This window comes from Cololabis saira, chromosome 10, assembly GCF_033807715.1.
Source record: "Cololabis saira isolate AMF1-May2022 chromosome 10, fColSai1.1, whole genome shotgun sequence".
Classification (NCBI taxonomy): domain Eukaryota; kingdom Metazoa; phylum Chordata; class Actinopteri; order Beloniformes; family Belonidae; genus Cololabis; species Cololabis saira.
The window spans coordinates 6431352-6456654 of record NC_084596.1 but is presented as its reverse complement, the minus strand read 5'-3'; the positions used below and the strand labels follow the sequence as shown (position 1 = coordinate 6456654).

General features: G+C 42.6%; 1 protein-coding gene and 4 non-coding genes across 5 annotated transcripts; 4 read left to right on the top strand and 1 right to left on the bottom strand.

The window, feature by feature from the left end:
• The first annotated feature begins 40 nt into the window (after nucleotides 1–40).
• Nucleotides 41–14257, top strand: LOC133452329 (zinc finger protein OZF-like). Its single transcript, XM_061731575.1, has 2 exons — nucleotides 41–269; nucleotides 12690–14257. Exons 1-2 carry the CDS (start codon nucleotides 98–100, stop codon nucleotides 13787–13789), a joined length of 1272 nt encoding a protein of 423 aa, XP_061587559.1. The 5' UTR covers nucleotides 41–97; the 3' UTR covers nucleotides 13790–14257.
• A 7716-nt stretch (nucleotides 14258–21973) lies between these two features.
• trnah-gug (transfer RNA histidin (anticodon GUG)) lies at nucleotides 21974–22045 on the top strand. Its single transcript has one exon. It is a non-coding gene; the product is annotated as a tRNA-His (tRNA).
• Nucleotides 22046–22323: 278 nt separating this feature from the next.
• trnaw-cca (transfer RNA tryptophan (anticodon CCA)) lies at nucleotides 22324–22395 on the top strand. Its single transcript has one exon. It is a non-coding gene; the product is annotated as a tRNA-Trp (tRNA).
• A 2057-nt stretch (nucleotides 22396–24452) lies between these two features.
• trnap-ugg (transfer RNA proline (anticodon UGG)) lies at nucleotides 24453–24524 on the top strand. The gene has a single exon. It is a non-coding gene; the product is annotated as a tRNA-Pro (tRNA).
• Nucleotides 24525–24967: 443 nt separating this feature from the next.
• On the bottom strand, nucleotides 24968–25040 carry trnar-ucg (transfer RNA arginine (anticodon UCG)). Its single transcript has one exon. It is a non-coding gene; the product is annotated as a tRNA-Arg (tRNA).
• Between the last annotated feature and the right edge of the window lie 263 nt (nucleotides 25041–25303).

Sequence of the window (25303 nt, the reverse complement as noted above, 5' to 3'; positions counted from 1 at the left end):
GGCCGAAGGTCGGAAGTTTGGAGCGAACGGAACACGTGAGCAGTGATTCCTGTGAGGAGGACGGTTCTGTGGTTTCCTTTCTTTTTCCTCTTCAACAATGTCTAAGGTGAATCATCTGAGAGAGTTTATCGGTCAGCGACTAACAGCAGCTGCTGTAGAAATATTCTCAGTGTTTGAAAAAACCATGTTGGAGTTTGAAGAAGAGCTCGACCGTCAGCGCAGACTGTTGGACCTCGTCCTGAAACCTGAGATCAGACTCCACAGAGTCGGTACGTAACCCTGGAAACATGAATGAATGAACACATGAGTATGACTAATATTTACACACTCTTACTGTAAAAGAAAAGGAAGAGGAAAACACTTTTTTTTTTTTTTTTTTTTACTTCAGGTTCTGTTTTGCAGACTATAAAAATGGATTCTCCCATAATTTCACCCAATACCCCATATAGCCCCTCTTCATTACTAGAATCACTACAAGCACAGTGAATTTCAAACAATTTTACTCTGGAAAAATTGAAATATTAACATTTAAACTTCAAACACCTTACTTTTCTACAAAGGTCAATCGCCTTTTTCGCTTCAGGTTCTGTTTTGCAGACTATAAAAATGAATTCTCCCATAATTTCACCCAATAGCTCATATACCCCTCTTCATAACTAAAATCACTACAAGCATGCTTAATTTCAAACAATTTTACTTTAGAAATATTGAAATATTAAGGTGTAAACTTCAAACTACTTTTTTACAAAGGTCAGTTGCCTTTGTTGCAGAGACTGTAAAAATGAATTCTAAAACTAAATCAAATATCCACATAGTGTGCTTAAGGATGATTATAAAACAATGAGGCGATTGTGGTGACGGGACTGAGCCTGTGATTCTGTGTGGATTATAAAAGTACAGTCAATGTGAAATTGAGCAGACCTGTAGTGAAAAGTTTGAAGTTCAGATCTTAATATTTCAATATTTGTACAGTAAAATTGTTTGAAATGAAGCATACTTGCAGTGATTGTAGTCCTGAAGAGAGGTATCTGAGGTATTAGCTGAAATTATGGAATAATTCATTTTTACAGTCTCTGCAACAAAGGCAACTGACCTTTGTAAAAAAAGTAGTGTTTGAAGTTTACACCTTAATATTTCAATATTTCTACAGTAAAACTGTTTGAAATTAAGCATGCTTGTAGTGATTGCATTTGTGAAGAGGGCTATATGAGGTATTGGGTGAAATTATGGGTGAATTAATTTTTATAGTCTCTGCAAAACCGAACCTGGAGCAAAAAAGCTGATTGACCTTTGTAGAAAAGTAAATTGTTTGAAGTTTAGATGTTAATATTTCAATATTTGTACAGTAAAATTGTTTGAAATTCACTGTGCCTGTAGTGATTCTAGTTATGAAGAGGGCTATATAGGGTATTGGAGAATTCATTTTTACAGTCTCTGCAAAACAGAACCTGAAGCAAAAAAGCCGATTGACATTTGTAGAAAAGTAAGATGTTTGAAGTTTAGATGTTAATATTTCAATATTTGTACTGTAAAATTGTTTGAAATTCACTGTGCCTGTAGTGATTGTAGTTGTGACGAGGGCTATATGGGGCATTGGGTGAAATTATGGGAAAATTAATTTTTATAGTCCTGCAAAACCGAACCTTAAGCGAAAAAGGAGACTGACCTTTTTAGAAAAGTAAGGTGTTTGAAGTTTAGATCTTAAAAGAAAAGTGTTTCATCCTTTTCTTTTACAGTAATAGCGTGTAAATATTACAGTGGAAGTATGGCTATATGAAAAAAACATATCTGCTTTATCTCAAACTCAGTACTTAAAGGAGCATGAGGCAGGATTTATGAAAAAAATTAGTATTTTTTAAGTTTTCTAGTAATAATGTCAGATGAAGCGTTCCAAACCAAAAAGAATGAGCCTTTAGTGTACCGTATTTTCGCGACCATAAGGCGCACATAAAATTCTTTTTTTTTCTTTAAATGTCCCATGAAACCCCGCCCAATGAAACGGTGCGCCGTATCTATTACCTGTATTACGGTAATGTAAGGTGGACGGCCACCATGAGAACGGTAAAGGGAGAAGGGGGCGTGTGAAGCACAGGCGGAAGAAATGAAAATTTAACATTTTCATGGAGGTCCGTCTTGGTGCTTTCGCTTCATGAAACGGGGCCAGCGCAGCAGCAGCGCCCGGCGGATTATATGGAAAAGATGGAGAGCTTCCGCTCATTCTGCAGCCGTGCCGCTCACGTTAGGTGAATCACACGGTGGAGTTAACGGGGACCAGCGCGGACCGGCGCGGACCAGCGCGGGGGGGGGCGGAGCAGAACCCGGGACGCGGGACCAGCGCGGGGGAGCGGAGCAGGACCAGCGCGGGGGAGCGGAGCGGGACCCGGGACCAGCGCGGGGGGTGTGGAGCGGGACCTGGGAGCAGCGCAGGGGGTGTGGAGCGGGACCCGGGAGCAGGACGCGGGACCAGCGCTGGGGAGCGGGACCAGCGGAGCGGGACCAGCGGAGCGGGACCAGCGCTGGGGAGCGGGACCAGCGGAGCGGGACCAGCGCTGGGGAGCGGGACCAGCGCTGGGGCGCGGGACCAGCGGCGCGGGACCAGCGGCGCGGGACCAGCGGCGCGGGACCAGCGGCGCGGGACCAGCGCTGGGGAGCGGAGCAGAGCCAGCGGAGCGGGACCAGCGCTTGGGAGCGGAGCCAGCGGAGCCAGCGGAGCGGGACCAGCGCTTGGGAGCGGAGCCAGCGGAGCGGGACCAGCGCTGGGGAGCGGAGCCAGCGGAGCGGGACCAGCGCTGGGGAGCGGAGCCAGCGGAGCCAGCGGAGCTAGCGGAGCCAGCGGAGCCAGCGGAGCGGGACCAGCGCTGGGGAGCGGAGCCAGCGGAGCCAGCGGAGCCAGCGGAGCCAGCGGAGCGGGACCAGCGCTGGGGAGCGGGACCAGCGCTGGGGAGCGGGACCAGCGCTGGGGAGCGGAGCGGAGCGGGACCGGAGCGGGAGCCGCGACGCGGGACCAGCGACGCGGGACCAGCGCAGGGGAGCGGAGCCGCGACGCGGGACCAGCGCGGGGGAGCGGAGCCGGGACCCGGGGCGCGGGGAAGCGTAGCGGGACCCGGGACCGCCGCGGTCGGGATCCGCAGCACAACGGGGTATGAAAAGTTTATTTACTCTTGTGCTTGCCTGCCACGCTGATGGACAGAAACTGCCGGCTATGGTGATTTTTAAAAGAAAAGCGTTTCCTAAAGAGACTTTTACAGCCAGAGTGAAATGAAAAGGGCTGGATGGATGAAGAGATGATCGAGTGGCTGAGACAGGTTTATGTGCGGCGACCCAGTGTTTTTTTTTAAATTCTTTAATGCGGAAACAGAAGATGAACCTTTTGAAGGGTTTGATGTGAAAAGTGAAATAAAATATCAAACTAAGTTTTGCTCCCGCTCTATTTTTAAATAAGCACTCTTGTGTGTGTGTTTTGCGGCGCGTGTGTGTGTGTTTTGCGGCGCGCGCGTGTGTGCAGCTCCGTGTCTGTAGACTGCGCCTTTTGGGTCGGTGCGCCGTATGTGTGTTTAAAATCCAAAAATGACACACAAAACTGAGGGTGCGCCTTTTCACACGGTGCACCGAATGGTCGTGAAAATACGGTATCTCTTCGTTGCCTTGAACAGGCTGTGTGCTGCAAAATGTGCTGCAATTGTGGGGCCGAATTTCCCGCGCTGTCCTGCGGATGTGACGTCACATGACGCTGCATGAGCGTTCTCCCCGTTCTCCTGTGCCGGCTTCACTGTTGGCTGCAGTACCCCCAACGGCCGTCGTGGTCAAGGGTGGCGCTAGAGAGTCTAATTTCTTAAAAGGAGCGTCATGCTCCTTTAATATCTTTCCGTTTCTGAGCCTCATTCATTCATTTACCGTAAAGGCTGAAATAAGAGCACATGAACATTTAGGAGCGGCTGATTTGACCGTAAATACGAATGACGGTTTGCCGGACCGCAGTCGTGCTCAGTTGAGGCAAAAAGCCCAAGGGGCTTATACGAGGCCTCTGCCTGTAAAATACAGCAAAAGATTGTACAAAGATTTAAAATATGCAGAATACATGATTGCATTCTAAAAACAAAGACAAAGCAAATAAACAGCAGCATGAATAGAATACATGGTATCTACATGATAAACGAAAAAAATTATCTAGAAATATCACTAGGTAATCTGATCAATTAAATGTGTCCTGAGCTTACGTTTAAAATGATTGAATGAAGTAGAGGTAGACGAGATTGCTGTAGGTGTTCCATAACTGTATCTGATGGAGAACTGACACAAACCAGTACGGAACTTCAGGAGATTTAAATGATTAGCCTAGGGGTGGGCGATATGACCTAAAATTAATATCACGGTATTTTTCATCTTTTGAACGGTGACGGTATAATATCACAGTATTTTTTGGTACGTTTTGGGAATAAGGTTAATATTTTTATAATATAATAAGTAAATGGTAGTATCCTTATCAAAAAGAGACATGGGAGAGTATTATGCATTCTCAACATATTTATTTGCCAAAAAACCTAAAGATCTTACATATATATATATATATATATATATATATTTATTTATTTTTATTATATTATATTTTAAATATTTTGTAAACCTGTCTTAAAATGTAATACTGGACCTCGGTTGGGCTGGTTGGACAGCGGGTGGTGGAAAATTTCCCTTAATTTTAAATCCAAAACTTGACAGGTTTATGCCATGAGTATTCATATACAGTAATCCCTTGTTTTTCGAGAGGGTTACGTTCCAAAAAGAACCCGTGATAAGTGATATTCACATAGTAGCAACCCTTTTTTTTTTTTTACAATTATTATGCAAAGCTTCAAATTGCGGAGTTCAGCACCGCCTCGCACGTATTTCCCTGCTCTTCTGAGCCGCTCCATCCCGACTCGCGCTGTAGCGTCTTTTTCTTCTAAAGCCCGCGGTACAGGTGTGTTTTTTCGAGAGAAGAACATGGTTATGGGTATTTTTTTGTCACTCTTTTTTTCTTCTGGGCAAAAAGATTCTTTTAAACTGACATTCATTATTTTTTTCTCCATCTTGAAGTCGGTGATTCTTATTCCAGCAGGTTGAAACAGCGCTCTGCGCTCCGCAGCCGTCAAAGACCCGCCCAGCTCTACTTCTGATTGGCTAGTGTTAGTTTGGTTGAGCCAGAGCTGCTTTCCTCTCATTCCATTGGTAGACGAACTTTGTTGACTCAAACCTTTTTTTTTTTTTTTTTTTTCTTTTTCAAAGCAGTCAAACTCGCACGCCGAGAAAAAAACTCTGTACGCCGGAGATCCGGCACGGTGCCGGAATACTTTAAGCCCTGCATTTCTTACTACTCTTGTCATAAGGTGTAGCAGCACGATGCCTGCAGTGAAAGCTGTGTAGTCTTGGGACGTGCTCCGCTGGTGTTGCTCAGCAGCACCAGCGGAGCAGCGGTCCCAGCGGGACCAGCTGCTGGTCCCACTTGCGCTCGTTTTGGCCCGGGTTGCCTCTTCATATTCACGGGCGTGCGTGTTTTTTAAGTGATGAAACAGGTTGCTTGTGTATCAACCTCTTGCTGTCACAACACGGCAGCAAACCTTGCATATCACAGAAGTTTTTAATGCCTTATTTAGGCTAATCATTTTATAATTGATTTATTACGGTATTGACGGTATTGCAAAATCCATGTCGTGGCGCAGTTTCACACCGGTGATGACTATGACACCGGTGTACCGCCCACCCCTAGATTAGCCTGTCTTGTATTAAAATGGTGAATATCACTGTTGAGCTGAAAAAAATCTTTACATGGCAAAGAAAATGAAACTGGAAGGAACAATACTTTAGGGCTGCAACTAAAGATTATTTTAAAGGGGACATATTATGGCATTTAATGTATATTCTAAACAGGCCTTGAATGTCTTAAAAACAATCTAAAGCTTGTTTTTTCTACATAAATCAGAAATTCAGTCTCTGGGCCATGTTTTTATTTTTTCCGCTTCTAAAGCCTTTTTCTGTCATTCATTTTCAGGGCGGGGGGGGCTATGATAATGAGGATCTGTGCTGATTGGCTGCTTGAATGACGTGTAGCAGGGGAGGAGACAAAGCGTCGCTCCGGGGAGAACAGCAGCGGCTGCGTAGCAAAGCGTGTCCACGGTTCTGCGTTAAATCGACACGTACCTACGCCGTAGGCTCTGCGTTGGTGTAACGCGGAACCATAAATCAGCCTTTAGTCACCTCGTCTTCAAACAGGAAGATTGAATTTAATTCTAAACAGGTACACCACGGTTATTTACTCCAATTCCTCATCATTTCACTTCTTATGTTACATGACAAATGAATCATGTTAACTGTAAAGAAATCACAACACTGAATTTTCACAAATGGCAACCTTATTGTTAAAATATATAAATAAAATGTATGCACTATTGCTGGCTCAAGGAAGGACCGCGCGTCTTCTGAATGTGAACAGCTCCAGGTGCTTGAAAGATCTGAAACCACAGAAGAAAAATGTATTACGGTACTAATAGAGCCCCGAGCCCGGGGCTCCTCGACGGTCCGGTCCGTGAGCAGCTCCGGTGCTCCGGAGCTAAGCTAAATACTTAGCCCATGCAAAGATTATACAAATATAAATAACATTAAAAAAAAAAGGAACTTACCGCTGACTCGTGTGCAGTTATCGGGTCTGTGCTGTGGGAACTGATCCTTTTATAAAGGTAAATGTCGATGCAAAACCTAATTTCTACTCTCCCTCGCTGTTCAAACAGCCACCGCTTCTAAACAATGGCTGAAGCGCCAGCCGGCGGAGAGAGCTGGTTGTGGGCGTGGTTTCAGCAGCGGAGGCCGAACCTCTGCGCCTCGGGTGATGTCACCCTAGGCGCAGATTCTAATCGGCTCCAAAAAATTCACGTGACACTGGGGGATTCTGTGAGGCGGGGGTCAGAGACCTTGCAGAAATTCATGGGATTTCATCTCCCCTCTGCTGTCAGGGTGAGGGGAGACCACTTTATGGCCCGGTTTCACAGACAAGGCTTATATCAAGCCAGGATTAGGCCTAAGTCAGACTAGTAAAGCTAGGTCATTTAAGTGGCTTGCATGAGCGTGGCTTATATTTGTCTTAGTTAGTCCCAGACTGTGGAGTCCTGGAGTAAGCTTAAAGCAGAACACCTCATTAGCTTAAGTGGGAGCACAGTCTGTTAGCCTAATGGTGCTCACAAAAACCTGGAATGGAATTGAGGACAGTTTTGCTGGAGGGAATTTTGACACCAAACATGGTTGAAGCTAAAAGAACACGCTCAAAGAACTATACTGAGTATGAAAAAAAACTCTACTTAAACAAATTTTGGGAAATCAAGCTGTTATTGAAAGTAAAGGGCATAGTGCTGCTGTTGAACATAAGAAGAACAATGCTTGGGCTGCCATTTGCAGTGAATTCAATGCAAATTAAAATGTAACCACACTTTTGTATCTAACGGTGTTCTTTTCCCAGAGGAAATTATTCTAACCCTGGTGGAAGAGCCAGTGCACAGTGACTGTGCACCTTCCACATCTGGCATGGCATCCCAGAGAAAAGATGCTGCCAAAACCTTCCAGCAGAGACCAAAAAGGATGTCAATGCATGAAAAGTTAGCCTTAGAAGTTCATGAGCAGAAAATGAAATATCTGAAAGAAGAGCATGACATGAAAATGAGAATTCTATAGGTCGAATTGGATATGAAATTAGAAGAGAGAGTTGTTCAAAGAAAGATGCATGAGATAGCTATGTAATGTAATGAAATACACTTGACAAGAGTGTGAGTATTGTAGTCACCACAACCTAAATTTTAGGACAGCCTTGGTTGAGTTTCTCATTTAATTTTTCAGCACACTATTGCACTGCAATGTGAAAGCAGCTCTGAGTGCAAGTCCTCGTTGGACTGGCATGGGCACATCTGAATCATTCTGGTCTTCCATTGGAGGGTCAGGACAATTATACTGCTTTAGGTAGTTGTACAGCTTCAGGTAGTTGTGCAGCACAGCTGTAGCAATGATCACCTTGCAGCATCTTCTTGGCTCAAAACGAAGTGTATTGCATAAACACTGGAATTGATTTGTCCACACCCCAAACATACGCTCGACCAATCCTTCTAGTGCGAATATGAGCTTTGTTATATCTTTGCTGCTCAGTTGTTGTGGGATGTGGCCAAGGTGTGAATAAATAGGAACTCTGCGCATATGCACTGTCACCAATTAGTATTCCGCTATGTTGCCCTCTCTCAAACTGAGCACACAATGAAGAGTTGTGAAAAATCCTTGAGTCATGTGTTGCTCCCTTCAAATGGGCGACAATGTTTGGAAACTCTAAATTGGGAGTGCATACAGCCTGAACATTGATGGAAAACCAGTTCTTACGGTTCCTGTACTCCTCAGCATCAGGAGTTGATGGACACTTGATTTCAACATGACATCCATCAATACAGCCAATCACTCCTGGGAAGTTCCCATATTCGTAGAATCACGATTTATAGTTGGTTTGCTCAGCAGCATCAGGGAACTTAATGTACAGATTTCTCAGTTCACAAATGGCACTGCAGACATTGTGAACTATTCTAAACACTGTTGCTTTGCTGACACCACACAAATCACCAGTTTCACGATGAAAGGTTCCAGATGCCAAGAATCTCAAAGTTATCAGAACTTGGAGAGAACTGGGTACAGGCCTTCCTTTATGAGACATGGAGGAAAGTCTAGGCTCAAGCAAAGTAATTATCTCCAGTACATCTTCTTTGTACATACGAAAGCGGTTTCGGAAAGTTATTTCATCAAACTGATTCAATGGATTACTCCTATCCACAGGTATTTGTCTGGCTGGCCTCTGTAGCGAATATTGGTCTTCATTTAGATATTCCAAATACTCCATGCTCCCAAAACATCTGTGCTCCCTTTCACAAACAGTACTAAGCTGAAGTTAAACCTGCCTCTTTGCAGGATTAATATAAACTTAAATTTAGTCCTAGAGTAGCTCTAATCCACCCTTTTGCAATTGGTTTTGTTTAATCCAGAACAGACTAAATCTATGACTATTTTAAGATATGTCTGTGCAAGTGACTTAAAGTTAAGCCAGCTCAAACAGCATTTTAGTCTGAGACTAGGCTTAAGCCTTGTCTGTGAAACCGGGCCTATATATGTTAAAACAAGAAAAAACGTGTTTTTCATAATATGTCCCCTTTAATAATCGATTAATCTGTCGATTATTTTTTCGATTAATCGATGAATCGGATAAAAAAAACAAAACAAAAAAGCATTAAATTCCAACCATTCGAAACAGAACTGACAGTGTAAATTCACAGTGCAGATAATCTTCAGAAAGTTCACAAACAGGTTGCTCCTTGAACATCCCTGAGCTTTTAAAGTATTGATAAAAAAAAAAAAAACTAAATGGACTAACACAGAAAACATACACATGTATGCTTTACATCTGCCAAATATATAAAAATAAAGTGCACAAAAGAGATATACTTTGTTTAAAAGGGACCTGAGCTGTCAGAACAATAAATAGATTATAAAGGTGGCTCATTCATATGGAAATACAGTCATCATGGAGTTTGCATTGCCCATTTATGGTACAAAAACGGGTGTGTAGAGGGTGGGGTAGGAGGCGAAATTCACATGCGCAATCTTCCAGCTGGACTGTGATTTATGAAGCGAACATTGCGTGCAAGTGTGCGTGCACACGGTTTTATGTATCCAGATTTTTTTGTGCACACGCCATTTTCGGCTTTTGGGTGCATGTGCACTTTTACTATGAATCGTACGCACTGCTTTGTAAAATAAACCGTCAAACCCAGCCGACACAAGTTTAAACTCCAACAAGTCTCTGTGCACACAATGAAAAGCTTTTTGAAAATCAATAAAACCAAGACTTTCCTTCAAAAATTCTAGCTCTTATTACAGTACACAGGGTATAAATATCTAGACAATCTAGACAGGATCTATGTTTTCTGAACCCATTCTGCTCCTCCACTAAAATGTTTTCCTCCTCTAGGTACTGATACAGCCTAAAATTTAAAATATTAGAAAACAGTTTATGAACTGTACTAGAGGAATCAGAGGCTGATTCCTCTATAATTAAGAGGGACCCTAGGGTCGCTTTTAGTTGACTTTGGAATCTGTTTAATAAGTGATTTATACCAATCAGAGGGATCATTAGCATATTTAAAACATACTTGTAAGAGAGAGGTCAGAAACTGTAATAATTTAGGTGCTTTTAAAACTTCATTAGTGTGTGGCAATCCTGCAGAATCTTTTTTTGCAACATATGAAGATGTGTGTTATAGGTAGCTCCCCAAATAATATTACAGTATATGAGATATGGATATATCGAGCTATAATAAAGAGTTGGGAGACAATTCACCAAACTACGGACTTTGCTAATAATACCAATAGATTTAGATATTTTTTTACTGACGTGGTTGATGTGGTTTTTCCAGCTTAAACCTTCATGGATAATTACACCAAGGATGGTTGTTAACCTGAGTGAGCGGGTCGTCTCCTATAGACAGGCCGGTGTTAGATTTACAATATATTTTATTTTTTGATGTAAAATATAATAAAATTAGATTTTTTATATTCAGTGATAGTTTGTTAATTTTAAACCATTTTGAAATGTTTTCTAAATCATGGTTAGCCTTTCCCATTAGAGATGAAAAATCATTATGTGAAATAAATATGTTTGTATCATTGGCAAAAAAGTACGAGAAACAAGGGGACAAGGCTGCAGCCAAATCATTTATATGAATCAAAAACAACAGGGGCCCTAGACCCCTGGGGGCACCCCGCATTTTAAGGTGGCCCTCTCTGATGATTTACCATAAATGATAACAAATTGCTGACGGTTATGAATATAATTCAAAAGCCACACAGGAGTGATTACAGCAAATCCATAGTGTAATAATTTTTTAATAAGAATATCAAAATTAACTGTGTCAAAAGCTTTGGATAAATCAAGAAACATTCCCAAAGCGTATTCATTATTATTGATTGCAGTGTGAATTTTATCAACCAATTGAAGTTAAGTCATTTCTGTAGAAGGATTTTTCCTAAATCCATATTGGTGTTTATACAGTATTAGGGCTGGGCGATTTTGGACAAAAATAAAATCCCGATTTTTTTTTTCTCTGAAAACCCAATTTTCGATTTCGATTTCGATTTTTCTTTTTGGTAAAACTACAAAAGACAATGGAATAAATTGTTTCAAATATTTTATCTTTATTTTTGAAGAAAAATAGCAAACACATTTCCCTATTGGGAATGGAGTGCGATTGAAAGATACTGTAAATCCTCCTTGAATTTAGTAAAGTGACAACATTTACAATTTTCTTGACCAAACGAAGATGACTAGACGAGCTCTGAAAAAAATCGGAAAATCGATTTTCCGATTTTCCTTTTTTTTAACATCGATTGTGATTAATAAATCCGATTTAGATTTAAAATCGATTAATCGCACAGCCCTATACAGTATATTACAGTCCTGCAAATGTTTCATCATTCTGTCATAGACCAATTTTTCCAGGATCTTTGAGAAACATGGGAGAACAGAAATGGGCCGGTAGTTACTAAATACACTATGGTTTCCAGATTTGTAAACAGGGACTACTTTGGCAATTTTGAGGTCATTGGGTATTATTCCAGTTTCTAGAGATTTGGTGAAAATACGGGTGAAAGGCTCAGCAATTGAATGTCTAGTTTTCATAATGAAGTTAGATCTGACCTCATCATGACCAGCAGCTGAGTCTTTCAGGCACATCATTATGTCCAAGATTTCCTTCTCTGTAGGAGGTTTGAAGCTCTGAATAGAAGGATGGGAACCCGTCAGAAACTCAGATGGAGACCCGGCTAAGGAGTTATCCTTTCTGAAAGAACTGTTCCAATATTAACAAAATAATTGTTCAAAACATATGCAATGTCAGATGGGTCAGAGTAGACTCGATTTCCATCAACAAATTGAGATGGAAGAGTGACTGTAGACTTATTCATATTTAGAAGCTGGTTAATAACTCCCCAGGTAGTTTTTATGTTATTAGAAGCCTCATTGAATTTGTTGGAAAGGTACTTTTTCTTGGCAGTTCTAACAAGATGATTATAATTGTTATGAAATGTCTTATAATTTGCTATATTAATTGGGGATGGATTACTGATGAATTTCTTATACAATCTATTCTTAGCTTTCAGAGACTTATGGAGATCTGGTTTAAACCAGGGTTTTCTAAATGCAGAGACCTAGTTTTCTTTTTTTACTGACAAGAGGAAAGCACCTGTTCAATACAGAGTTGAAAGACTTGAAAAATGACTGATATGCTTGTTCAACATCATCATGGGTGTATCCATCATCCCATCGGATGTCATCAACCTGCTTCTCAAACCGGTCAACATTTATTTTGTTATACACTATAACTTAGAACTAGAACTTGTAAGATGTGATATGACACTGGCAAAAAACATGATGGTTGGAGGATGTTCATATCGGTGTTGATATGCAGTACTTGTAGTTAGATCGTTATATATGACGCGGAAGAAGCCCTTTCTAGAACAACTTTATTCTTCAACTGTCGACTGTCTCGAACTTTAAACCTCACAAATACAACCAAACCATCAACACTGGGAAGCACTTTTGACTTGTTAAAATCCAATCGTTTTGTCCCTTTTTGTAATTCCAGAACTCCTACAAGAAAATGTTTGTAAGGTGGAGGAGGACGGGGTTTTCAGTGACCAGCACCTGGATAGCCTGGAGAGGAGCTGCAGCCCGGACCAGGAGGAACCAGAGAGGAGCTGCAGCCCGGACCAGGAGGAACCAGAGAGGAGCTGCAGCCCGGACCAGGAGGAACCAGAGAGGAGCTGCAGCCCGGACCAGGAGGAACCAGAGAGGAGCTGCAGCCCGGACCAGGAGGAACCAGGGCATCCACAGACTACAGAACTGGAGGAAGACTCCAGCGGTCAGGAGATGAAGCACGAGGAAGTAGAGGTGGATGTCTCATTGGTCAATGTCGCTGATGTGAAAGTTGAAAATGGTGAACCAGGACCAAACTGTGGCCAGCTGCTGTTGCACACTTCTCCTGAAGCTCAAAACAAAGATGAGGAAGGGACTGAAAGTTTACGCTCAGACTCACGACACGGTGACCAAGAAGATGCTGTTGTCCCGTCAGACAGCAACTGTAAATCAAAGCTGATCAGGACCCATACGGGGAAGAAGGCGTTTTCTTGCAGCACTTGCAGGAAAGAGTTCAGTAAAAGTAGTATTTTAATGGATCACATGAACACCTGTGGCAACGCCTTTATTAAATTATCACATCTTAAACGCCACATAACCCGGCACACGGGCGAAAAGCCCTACATCTGCAAAACATGTGGAAAAAGTTACACAGAACGTTCCAGTCTGGTGATTCACTTGAGGACCCACACCGGCGAAAGGCCGTACCTGTGCAACACCTGCGGAAAAACCTTTATTGACTCATCAGCTCTTAAACGCCACATAATCACGCACACGGGCGAGAAGCCCTACATCTGCAAAACGTGTGGAAAGAGTTACAGGCAACGTTCTAGCCTGGTGGTTCACTCGAGGGTCCACACTGGTGAAAGGCCGTACCTGTGCAACACCTGCGGCAAAACCTTTACTAGATTATCAGAACTTAAAAGCCACATAAGCACACACACGGGCGAGAAGTATTTGTGCAAGACGTGCAACAAGGGTTTTAGCCGCAGAATTGATTTGCTGAGTCACATGAAAAATCACCCGGAGGAAAAGTCTGGTGACTCGTGACAAATGAAGCTCATGTTGTCGTCCTCCGGGGGCAGCTGTCCACTCCTGTCTGACCCACAGAAGAAGAACCCGCAGAAGTCCAACCACCACCTGCTGTGGATGATGAGCCTGATCCCCTCCCCACAAGGGTTGCAGGTTCAACCCGGATTTCTGCTTCTCCGTCAACTTGACGCAGAGGGAACAATGTGGTCGTGTACTTTTTTTTGAAGCTCTGCATTGAGTTTGTTTGAATCCCTGTTCCTTCTTAAAATCGTTAGTATTTGTTGCTGTTGGTAACTTGCCGTCTCCACGGTGCAAATAAAGAGCTGTTAGGATGTGCTGAAGTTTCTTTAAACGTGACAGTTTATTTCATTCATCTACAAAGCCTCTCTCACACGTCCTTTTTCCCGTCTGTTTCTTCTTCACTCACATTCTCTTTGTAAGTTAATCTGCAGCTCCATGTTGTTAAACTCTCTCCATCTACTCCGTTCAGAGGTTAGTCCAAGTTTGATATATTTACGTGTTCAGTTTTTACAACGTTCCTCTGAAAAACATGAAGAAACTTCAGAGAAACGAGGACAAAAGAAGAAACGCAACCATCAACACGTCAGAAACAGAACAGCCAACCATCTGTCACCATTTTATAAACTTTAATATCTGCAGCATTAAACAGAAAACCTTGAAGATTTCAGAAGTCATTACAGTCAGATACGGTTTGCTTTTCTTTCCCCTTTAAAATGTTTTTATTGATTTAGAAAACAAGAACATTTAGTTTGCAAATTAATGAGGAAATGAGTGTGATGTGGGATACACATCACGATACTTGAGTCACGATACAATACGATATTGCTAGCGGATTCAAATGCTATCAGTCCACTGAATAGGAATTTATCATGTGTAATCAGAGCCTTGAATGGTGTGAGTAGATGGGATACTGTCTACCCGCTAGATTTTTGTCATTATTCTTTGGGTTGCTAATGGCTTTCCCAGCTACTGCTATTGAAAACTAAACTTAGGCTCAGTAGATGTTTTGTAGATGTTTTGTCACTAAAACCTAACCCTCACCCTAAACCTAACCTTAACCAAATTATAGCCCAGAACTGTGTGCATGTTTTTGTGAGGGAACACAAAAACACGGGGAGAACACGCAAACTCCACACAGAAAGGCCCTTTCACCAACCCCACCCAGGGTGTGGGCGCCATGGTCATGGGGGAACTAACACGTAGTATCCCCTATCAGTGGACTGATAGCATTTGAACCGGGTGGTTGAAGTGTCTAGTTGTCCCGCAGACATCTTCACTGTGAAGTCCTCAGGACTTCAGTGTTTTTCTAAGACTGGATTGCTGAAGGAATGAAAAGTCACCTTATTTACACTAATGCCACATGTTTAATCGAGTCAACTAGTACATGTAGCATACAAAATGACTTTAAAGTAAAGTTGGCTATTCAGTGACTTATTTTCCCCCGATATTTGTAATTTCTGCAAGTAAAATTCACATTTATTGACTAGTAACTTCTTAATGTGTTGGTTTTTTGTTGAGAAACATCCAAATACACTACAATATTTTTTTTTAACCTTGTCTGCACACATTAATGGTTGATACCATGGCATGTGCATTATTACTATATTTAATACATATACATATTAATACATATATATACGCATACACATACAAACCCAGTGAGGTTTTTTTTTGGGGGGGAGGAGGGGGTGACATCCACTGCCAATCCAAGAAGCAGGAGCACACGGAAGCACACGTCAAGCACTGGAAATCTGCAACAAAAACCACAAACGAAACACAAAACCGACACGGAGCCGACCAAAGTGTGTGTGTGTGTGTGTGTGTGTGTGTGTGTGTGTGTGTGTGTGTGTGTGTGTGTGTGTGTGTGTGTGTGAGAGAGTGAGTGAGTAAAGTTTATTTATAGAGCACCTTTCACAGACATTGGCCGGGTTTCCCAGATCAGTTAAGTAGTTCTTAACAGCGAAAGACTTCTTTCAAACCTTCTTAAGGAGCCTGTGAAAGAAAATCGCGTTTCCCAGAGTTGCTCTTAGCTTAAGTATCTCTTTCATTAAGAAGGAAATGAAAGATGCTGCTGACCCAGTCTTTCCAACCATCTTAGTGAACAAAGACTCACAGATCCAGCCGCGTCAGGCAAATCAATATTACACCAAGTAATGAAATATTAAAACAATGCACCCCGCACAAATTTTGATCTATTTTATACTTTAGATTTATATTGTTTAGCATTTATTGGTGACAGCAAAGGAAAAAAAAAAGAAAAATAAGGAATAACAAGTGTGTTCCTGTATATGCTTTATGCTTTACGCACAAATAAAACGATCATCATGAATATCATTTATTTGATAATTTGGCTGCTATACAGCATGTTCTCGCTGCAAATCAACCGCGTCACCGTGCGCGAAGCAGAACTTTATATGAACGCATTCGTGCGTCAGCACTTCAGTCCCCTGGACGTGTCGGACCGGGCTGTCAGACCGGGACACCTGCGCCGTGCCCGAGCCCGAGCACCTCTACGTGTGATGACAGGGAAGCAGCAGCTGAAGAACAGGAGCCTTTGATGAATCGTTCATTACAGTCTCAAATATAATCAATGGTGTCGGTTTATATTAAAGAATCTTTTTGCCCAGAAGAAAAAAGAGCGAAGATAACGACCCATAACTATTTTCTTCTCTTGAAAAAACCTGCACCGCGGGGTTTAGGATAAAAAGACGCTGCAGCGCGAGTCGGGATGCAGGGTCTCAGAAGAGGAGGAATACGTGCGAGGCGGGGCCGATCTCTGCAATCTGAAGCGCTCTATAATTGTAAAAAGAATTTCACTTATCACGGGTTCTTTTTGGAACATAACCCCTGCGAAAAACCAGGGATTGCTGTAATTCCACGTTGCGATTTGCGAAACTCGCCTTCTCTTGGCTCATGTTTTTGAACGCACACAAACGCCCACCCCGTTTCCTCCCGGTTTCTGCGTGTGGGGAAAAAAGCCTCACTGTAGCCAGAAATAACGGAGTAACGCACCGTTTGGATGAAAAAGGGTCATTGAATTATATTTATCATCTTAATTTTTTATTATAACGCACAGGCAGCAGTGAATTAGTGCGTTAGGCAGCAGTGCTGCGTGTGAAAATGCGCTGATAGTGATCGGTGATCGATTTGCCTGGCATCGATTCATTTGGTTTCAGAATCGGACAGCTGCTCCAAAGAGCTTCTGAAAGAGCGAAACTAAAGGACGGTGTTAAGAAGTCATCTGGGAAACACCCGTATCTTAGGGTTCTCTCTTAAGTGAAACCTTCTTTGAACCTCTCTTAAATCCTTAAGAGAGGTTGGATCTGGGAAACCCGGCCATTGACAGTCACAAAGTGCTTTAACAAGAACAAAATAAAACAAGTCAATTATGATCAATAAAACAATTCAGGAACCAATATTTCTAATAAAATAAGACAACAAATAGAATAGACAATATGGAGTTAACAATCAACACACAACAATTAATCATTCCAGCTGTGGAAAAGCCTTTCTAAAAAGATGAGTTTTTAGCAGTCGTTTAAAAATGTCCACAGAATCAACTGTTCTTAAGTGGAAGGGGAGCTCGTTCCATACCCTGGGGGCAAAACATGCAAATGCTCGATCACCTTTGGTTATTAACTTTGTCCGAGGGACAACCAACAGAGCCTGGGAAGAGGATCTCAGTGACCTTATGGGAACATATGGCGTTAGCAGGTCAGACAGATAATTTGGTGCCTGGCCATGGAGGGCTCGATGAGTAATAACTAATATTTTAAAACGTATTCTGTATTGAACTGGGAGCCAGTGTAGAGAGGCGAGGACGGGTGTAATATGACATGATCTCCTAGACCTGGTGAGTATTCTAGCAGCTGTGTTCTGAACCAATTGGAGGCAATCCAATGAGGTTTTGGACAGACAGGTGAAAAGGGAATTACAGTAGTCAAGTCGTGATGATACAAATGCGTGGATAATGGTTTCTAACTCCTGGTGCGATACAACTGATCTTAGTTTGGTGATATTACGGAGGTGATAAAAGCAAGTGCGAGATAGGGAATGAATATGTTTATCTAAAAGCAGGGACTGATCCAGAATAACACCAAGGTTTCTGGGGTTGGAACAAATATTCTGTTTTAATGATCCTAGACGATCTGCAATGTCTGCAGCAATCTTACTTTGGGCAATAATTAAAACCTCAGTTTTATCTGGATTTAGTTGCAGAAAGTTGGCAGCCATCCAGTTCTTAATGGCAGAGATGCAATCATGGAGTTTGGTGATCATAATGTCCATGTTATCCGGTTTGAAAGAGCAGTATAATTGAATGTCATCGGCGTAACAGTGATAGGAGATTCCCTCATAAGTGTTGATAATGGTTTTGAGAGGAAGCATGTATAAGGCAAACAGGAGTGGACCTAGCACGGATCCTTGAGGAACGCCACATGTTAGGGTTGTGGATTCGGAGGAGTAGGGGCCAACAGCCACCGAGAAGCTTCTATCAGTTAAATAGGAATGAAACCAATCTAGGGCACTCCCAGTGATTCCCACCCATTTATTTAGCCTGTCGACCAAGATGTGATGGTCCACGGTATCAAAGGCCGCGCTAAGGTCCAATAGCACCAGGATGGAGGAGTCACCGCTATCAGAGGACATCATGATGTCATTGGTGACCCTTAGAAGGGCAGTTTCTGTGGAGTGTTTTTGGCGGAAACCTGATTGAAATTCATCACAGATGCTGTGTTGTTCCAATATGTTGGTGAGTTGACTGGCCACTGTTTTTTCTAGGAGTTTGGAGATGAAAGACAGTTTAGAAATTGGTCTGTAATTTGACAGTGTTGATGGGTCCAGGTTTGTTTTTTTAAGAAGTGGTTGAATTATTGCCTGTTTAAAGTTGGGTGGAACACAGCCGGATGACAGTGAGGAGTTAATGATTGATAATATACATGGGCCTACTGAATTAAAAGTATCCTTTAACATGGATGTGGGCAGGATGTCTAATGGACAAGAAGAGGATTTCATGGACCTTATGAGAACAGTCAAATCTTGCAGGGAAATCTGGGAAAAACTGTGGATGGTTGGTTGTCTAATGGGACATGAGGAGAGCGGGGAGGAGGAGGGCACAATGCTGGATCTGACTCTCTCCACCTTGTCAATAAAAAACTTGAGGAAGTCGCTACAGTCATTGTTTGAAAAGACTGGGACAATCGGAGGGGCAGGGCTGACAATAGTATTTATGGTGTTGAACAGAATTTGGGGATTTCTCTTGCTGGATGCGATGATGTTAGCAAAATATGAAGCCCGTGCATCCTTGACTAAGTTGTTATACTCACATAGGAGTTCGTTTAAATGTATTCGGTCAGCCTGGACCTTGGTAGCTTTCCATTTGCGTTCTGCCTTTCTACATTTCCGTTTAGAGCAGCGAGTGACTTCGTTTAGCCAAGGACATACATTTACAGAAGGGACGGATCTGGACTTTATAGGGGCAGTCCGGTCTAAAATAGCCACACACTGTGCATTGAAAGAGTCGACTAGACCTGCAGTATCGGTTTGACCGGATTGTTCTAAAACCAAACTGCTGTCAAATGCGGCAGCAAATTCCTGAGTTGAGGACTCATTTAAAAAGCGCGAGAGTTTCTCTCTCTTGCCGATTATGCAGTTGGAATTAAAAGACAAATTAAAAGAAATGAAATAATGGTCACTTACAGAGAGTTCCTCAGTAGATACACAATCAATATCTAATCCTAAAGAGAAGACAAGGTCCAGGGTGTTTCCCCCAATATGTGTGGGACCTGACACATGTTGACTAAAATTAAAGGCTTCTGTAATATTTAGGAAATTGACGGCAAAATTGTTGGTAGTGTCATTGGTATGTAAATTAAAATCACCAAGCAAAAGGACTCGCTCAAATTTGATGATAGAAGTTAAAAAATCACTAAACTCAGATAAAAATGAACCATTAAAACCTGGAGGGCGGTAAATTAGGGCACAATAAAAATGATCCGATCGTCCTACTTTGGCCATTAACAGTTCAAAGGAGGAGAAAGAACCAGTGCTCACTGTCCGGGCAAAGAAACAGTCCTTGTGGACCACTGCTAGGCCTCCCCCAGCTTGACCCGTGTCTCTGGGGGCACAGATGAAAGAGCAGCCTGTAGGGCATAGTTCAATCAGGGATGTGTAATCGTCAGGTTTCTGCCACGTCTCTGTGAGGAACAAGAAGTCTAGATCTTTAGAACTGAAAATATCATTCCAAATGAATGATTTATTATTAATAGAACGAGCATTTTGGAGTGCAAATTTAAAGAGTTTTGGACCAACAGCACTCCCAATGAAGGGAGCCTGAGTGAGCGGTAGGAGATATCTGTTTTGGAGTTGGCCCACATGATGTTGGTGCCTAATATTACAGAGACGGTTTGATATAACAGGGATAACAGATGGGGCAATGTCAGTATGTGATGGAAGGAAAAGGCAATGTGAAGGGGGGGGATTGTCTGTTGTTGACTGGCGTCATGTAGTGGTGTGTGTGTGTGTGTGTGTGTGTGTGTGTGTGTGTGTGTGTGTGTGTGTGTGTGTGTGTGTGTGTGTGTGTGTGTGTGTGTGTGTGTGTGTGTGTGTGTGTGTGTGTGTGTGTGTGTGTGTGTGTGTGTGTGTGTGACATGACTGACTGAGTGCGTGCGTGCGTAATTAACCAAACAAAGCTCCACCTGAAGTGTATCTATAGTGGGGGAAGGGGGGGGAGCAACCCCGCCACCCGCGAGACCAGAGGCCGACATGGAAGAACCCAGGCCACCAGCAACCCCATAGAGGGGAGAAGAGGGCGGTAGGCAACCCACCGCGAGTTAAAAAGCCATCATCAGTAGAGCCCTGATACAAGGATTCACCATGGCAACCGGCGACAACAAAAGATCCACAGACGTTTTCTTTTTTTTTTTTTTAAACTTTATTTAACATTTCAATTTACAAAATCCCTTTGAGGAAACATTAGTTTACATCTGAAGATCCACATACTTCACACCACTGGAGTTATAAGTGTTAATACGTGCGTATGGAGAGTATGAGAGCAGATTTCTGAAAAACAAAAAAAACAGCTGCAGCAGCAAAGGAGAGAATTGGCGTGGGAGAAAGTTGCTGCAGTCAATGTGTAAGTTTGAATGCAGTATTCATTTAACATTTAAGCACACTGTCTTATAGTATTACAGATGAAAACGGAATGGTATTGAATGAAATTGTATTGTCATTTAGATCAGGGGCAGCCGCCACACCTCGGCTTCAGGGGAAAATGTAAAGGTTTTTTTTATTGTTTTTATACATTTATGGAATTACTCTGTGTCTATTTGTATTGATTTATTCTATTACTTAATACATATAAAATAACTACAAATGCATATCAGAACAACATGATGGATTTCACTAGGTGTTATCTTTCCCAACACTTGTACCCCCCTCATATCTGGAAATGTGATGTCCCAGCATCCCTGACGACAGTGGTCGCTATCAATCTGGTTTTTAGCTCTGCAGTGTTATTAACTTATAAAAATGAAAAGGAAGCAGACAACCACGCAATTTAAAAAAAAAAAAAAAAAAAAAAAAAAAAAAAAAAAAAGAAAGAAGGCAAGTGATGGGTCCAATGTTTCCCCAGCAGCAGAAGATATTAACGAGGCTGTTAGCCACTGATGGATTAATTATGCAAGTTCATTTTAAGCTAAGATATCAAATCACCCTACCCTCTTATAAATCTGTTTAAGGGAAATATTTTTACTCTCTCTCTCTTTCTGTTTTCTGCTCCCTCCCTCTCCTTTTTGCATTTGGACTTTAACTGTTTGAAGTTAAACTCGGATGTCCCTGTGTTATTGTTGCACTGACATAGTGAATAAAATACGTTCTCTAACTCTGCTCTTGCTGTCCGTGGTGCAGAACACGGATGTGTATTGCGTAAAGGCCAATTGGCTGAATTGACGCCACTGAGGGAGGAGACGGAGAGAAACTCAGGCTTTATTGAAGTAAACCTGCTAGCGAGCAGGTTAGGTTCAGAGGCTCCGTTGCCGTAGTAACTGACTCAGAGTTTGAGTTAACTCGTTTTCAGGAACTGAAAACTCTGGATTTCCCTCATCTCAGGCTTAACAAAGTCAGGATTTTCACTAAACCCGCTTCCTGGAATACCCCTCAGGACTCTATTTCATCACCTTTCAAGCTGTGATCGTATAGCGGTGAGTACTCTGCGTTGTGGCCGCAGCAACCCCGGTTCAAATCCGGGTCACAGCACCCCTGTGCCAGCTAGAGTGCTTCTCAAACTTTTGGAAAAAGAAAGAAATGGTGCCACGGACCAACAAAGGGCGTTTAACAAAGTATTGAGATTAACTTTTGTTATTGATCAAATACTTATTTTCAACTATAATTTGCACATACATTCTTTAAAAATCAGCCAATGTGATTTTCTGATTTTATTTTTTCATTTTGATCTACTTCCAAATCATGTTTCTATAGTTTGTCCTCTATGATTAGATTTGTGTTAATTAAACAACCTCTGAAATGTCAGAAAAGGCTCTGTGGCGCAATGGTAGCGCGTCTGACTCCAGATCAGAAGGTTATGTGTTCAACTCACATCAGGGTCATAATGAACTTTCAGTTTTGTTTAATCCATCCTCAAGAGTTCACCAACCAGACAAACTTTAGCTGCAACAGAACACTTTGATATGTACCTGGAATTATTCAAATCTGCACGATAACCTGCCTTGATGAAAGGAAGAACAAAAGATAATCTTTAAACAAAAGGAATTTCATTTCTTTATCAGGAGACACAAGGCAAGTTTATTTGTAAACCCAATTTCATGTACAATTCAAAATGATTTAAGAACAACATTTTAAAAAATTAGGTTAAAAATATGTGTGTGCACGAGGGACACGGTCAAATGCCTTCTCCAGATCCACAAAGCACATGTAGACTGGTTGGGCAAATTCCCATGAACCCTCGAGCACCCTGCGGAGGGTATAGAGCTGGTCCAGTGTTCCACGACCGGGACGAAAACCATGTTGTTCTTCCTGAATCCGAGGTTCAACTATCGGCCGTAATCTCCTCTCCAGTACCCTGGTGTAGACTTTCCCGGGGAGGCTGAGAAGTGTGATCCCCCTGTAGTTGGAGCACACTCTCCGGTCCCCCTTTTTAAACAGAGGGACCACCACCCCGGTTTGCCACTCCACTGTCCCCTTCCTCCATGCAATGTCGCAGAGGCGTGTCAACCAAGACAGCCCTACGACATCCAGAGACTTGAGGTACTCAGGGTGAATCTCATCCACCCCCGGTGCCACCGAGGAGCTTACGAACCACCTCGGTGACCTCGGCTTGGGTGATGGATGAGCACGCCCCAGAGTCCTCACCCTCTGCTTCCTCAGTGGAAGGCATGTCAGTCGGGTTGAGGAGATCCTCAAAGTATTCCTTCCACCGTCCGACGATGTCCCCAGTCGAGGTCAACAGCTCCCCACCAGCACCATAAACGGTGCCGGCAGAGTACTGCTTCCCCCGTCTGAGGCGCCGAACGGTCCTCCAGAATTTCCTCGAGGCCGACCGAAAGTCTTCCTCCATGGCCTCCCCGAACTCCTCCCAGACCCGAATTTTTGCCTCCAGGACTGCCCGAGCCGCGGCTCGCTTGGCCTGCCGGTACCCATCTACTGCATCAGGAGTCCCACCGGCCAACATAGCCCGGTAGGACTCCTTCTGCATCTACATCGGTGGTGGTAAATCTCTTCAAAACTCTGGTTTTTTGGTGCTTCTCCTCTTCTTCCTCACTACCGATCTGTTCCAGTCCTTGTTCTGGAGCTAGTGATGGTTGATCAGTGGTCCAGCTCTGCGAGACGGATGAAAATGCAGGATGATCAGAGTTAATTCAACCATAGTTTTAATTCCAGGCAATGTGTGAATGCTGAAAACCCACATCTTGCTCCTCTCTCATGCCAAGAGATCAGCTGGTAAGCCGTAGTCAATAAACCCTTTCCCCTTTCTTTAGTTGGGCTCCCTTTTTTTGTGTTATTTCACCAACCCATGTGCCTATTTTAAATGATGAAATATTGTGTGTATTATTGAACTTCTTCTCCTATCTCCCTCCCTGAGTGAACGAACCTTAGTTTCCTTCTGGAGAGGTGATAATAAACTTTTAAAACGGATCCCATACTGGCACTGAGCAAGCTGCATGCACTTATGACAAGATGATCGCATTATGGTGTCTTTAGTATAGTGGACAGTATCTCTGTCTGTCACGCAGAAGACCGGGGTTCGATACCCCGACGGGGAGAAAGTCTGTTTTGGATATACATGACTGATACATATGAACAATGGTCAATAAGATAAAAATCACTCTTCCACACACCATAGGCAGTTGTGCTTTTCCTGCTAAAAAAGCTGTCATTGATGAAGTTCTTCTAATACAAAACCGTGCTGTAAATCTTCCAGTGGATGATATGCTCTGTTCACTGAGAGGTCCTGATCCAGAAGTTCAGCCAGACAAGGACCTTTTTCATGTGAGACAAACACGATAGCCACTAAACTACAGAAACTGTGCAACAGGTTATTGATCATCATTCAGTTTCTATTTCTATTCCCCCTTAATGTTATAAAAAAACATCTAGACAGGTATGATGTGACCGTGATTTTTTGTTTGCCGGATATGTGTTTTGTGGCTCGTTGGTCTAGTAGTATGATTCTCACTTTGGGTGCGAGAGGTCCCGGGTTCAATTCCCGGACGAGCCCCAGAGATTTATGCAATTTGTGGATTTTATCCTCTAAGTAGAAAAGTTTCAAGACTGTAGTACAATGCTTTACCTGAACACCAACATTGGCATGATGTGTGAATGCTGAAAACCTACATCTTGCTTCTCTTTCATGCCGAGAGATCAGCCGGTAAGGCGTAGTCCGTAAACCCTTTCCCCTTTCTTTAATTGGGCTCCTTTTTTGTTATATTGCCCCAACCAATGTGCCTTTTTTAAATAATAAAATATTGTTTGTATTATTGAACTCCCCTATCTCGCGTTCCTAATTTTTCCTTTCATCCTGAATGTTTTAGATGATTTTAAATGATGAAATATTGTGTGTATTATTAAACTCCGTACCCTCCGTGAGGGTAGCTAAACCAAACTGTCCTCTAAAGAATGAATGCCAGTTAGGAGACCAGATCTAACTATCTGTAGGCTCTATAACCACAGAGGGACTCGAACCCTCAATCTTCTGATCCGAAGTCAGACGCCTTGTCCATTAGGCCATGTGGTCCACAAGTTGCTCCTCTGAGGTGACCGAGAGGTTAGGGTGAAGTATGAATCTTCCACCGAAAGCCAACGTTATCCACAACGTTGTAACGGTGCAAATGTTTCCAAACGTAGTGGGTGTTTTGAACACACCCAGGACGCTCAGTCAGGCTCCCTTCAGCTCCTCCCTCTGCTGCCCAGGTGCAGCATATCAGCTTCATCTGGACCAGTTGAACAATTTGTAGGCAATGCACCCACACTCAATGTAAATAATCTTTAAACTTTATG

Coding starts and splice junctions, on each gene's coding strand:
- LOC133452329 (XM_061731575.1), top strand. CDS start 98: ATGTCTAAGGTGAATCATCTGAGAGAGTTTATCGGTCAGCGACTAACA. Junction 270..12,689: donor GATCAGACTCCACAGAGTCG/GTACGTAACCCT, acceptor TTGTAATTCCAG/AACTCCTACAAGAAAATGTT.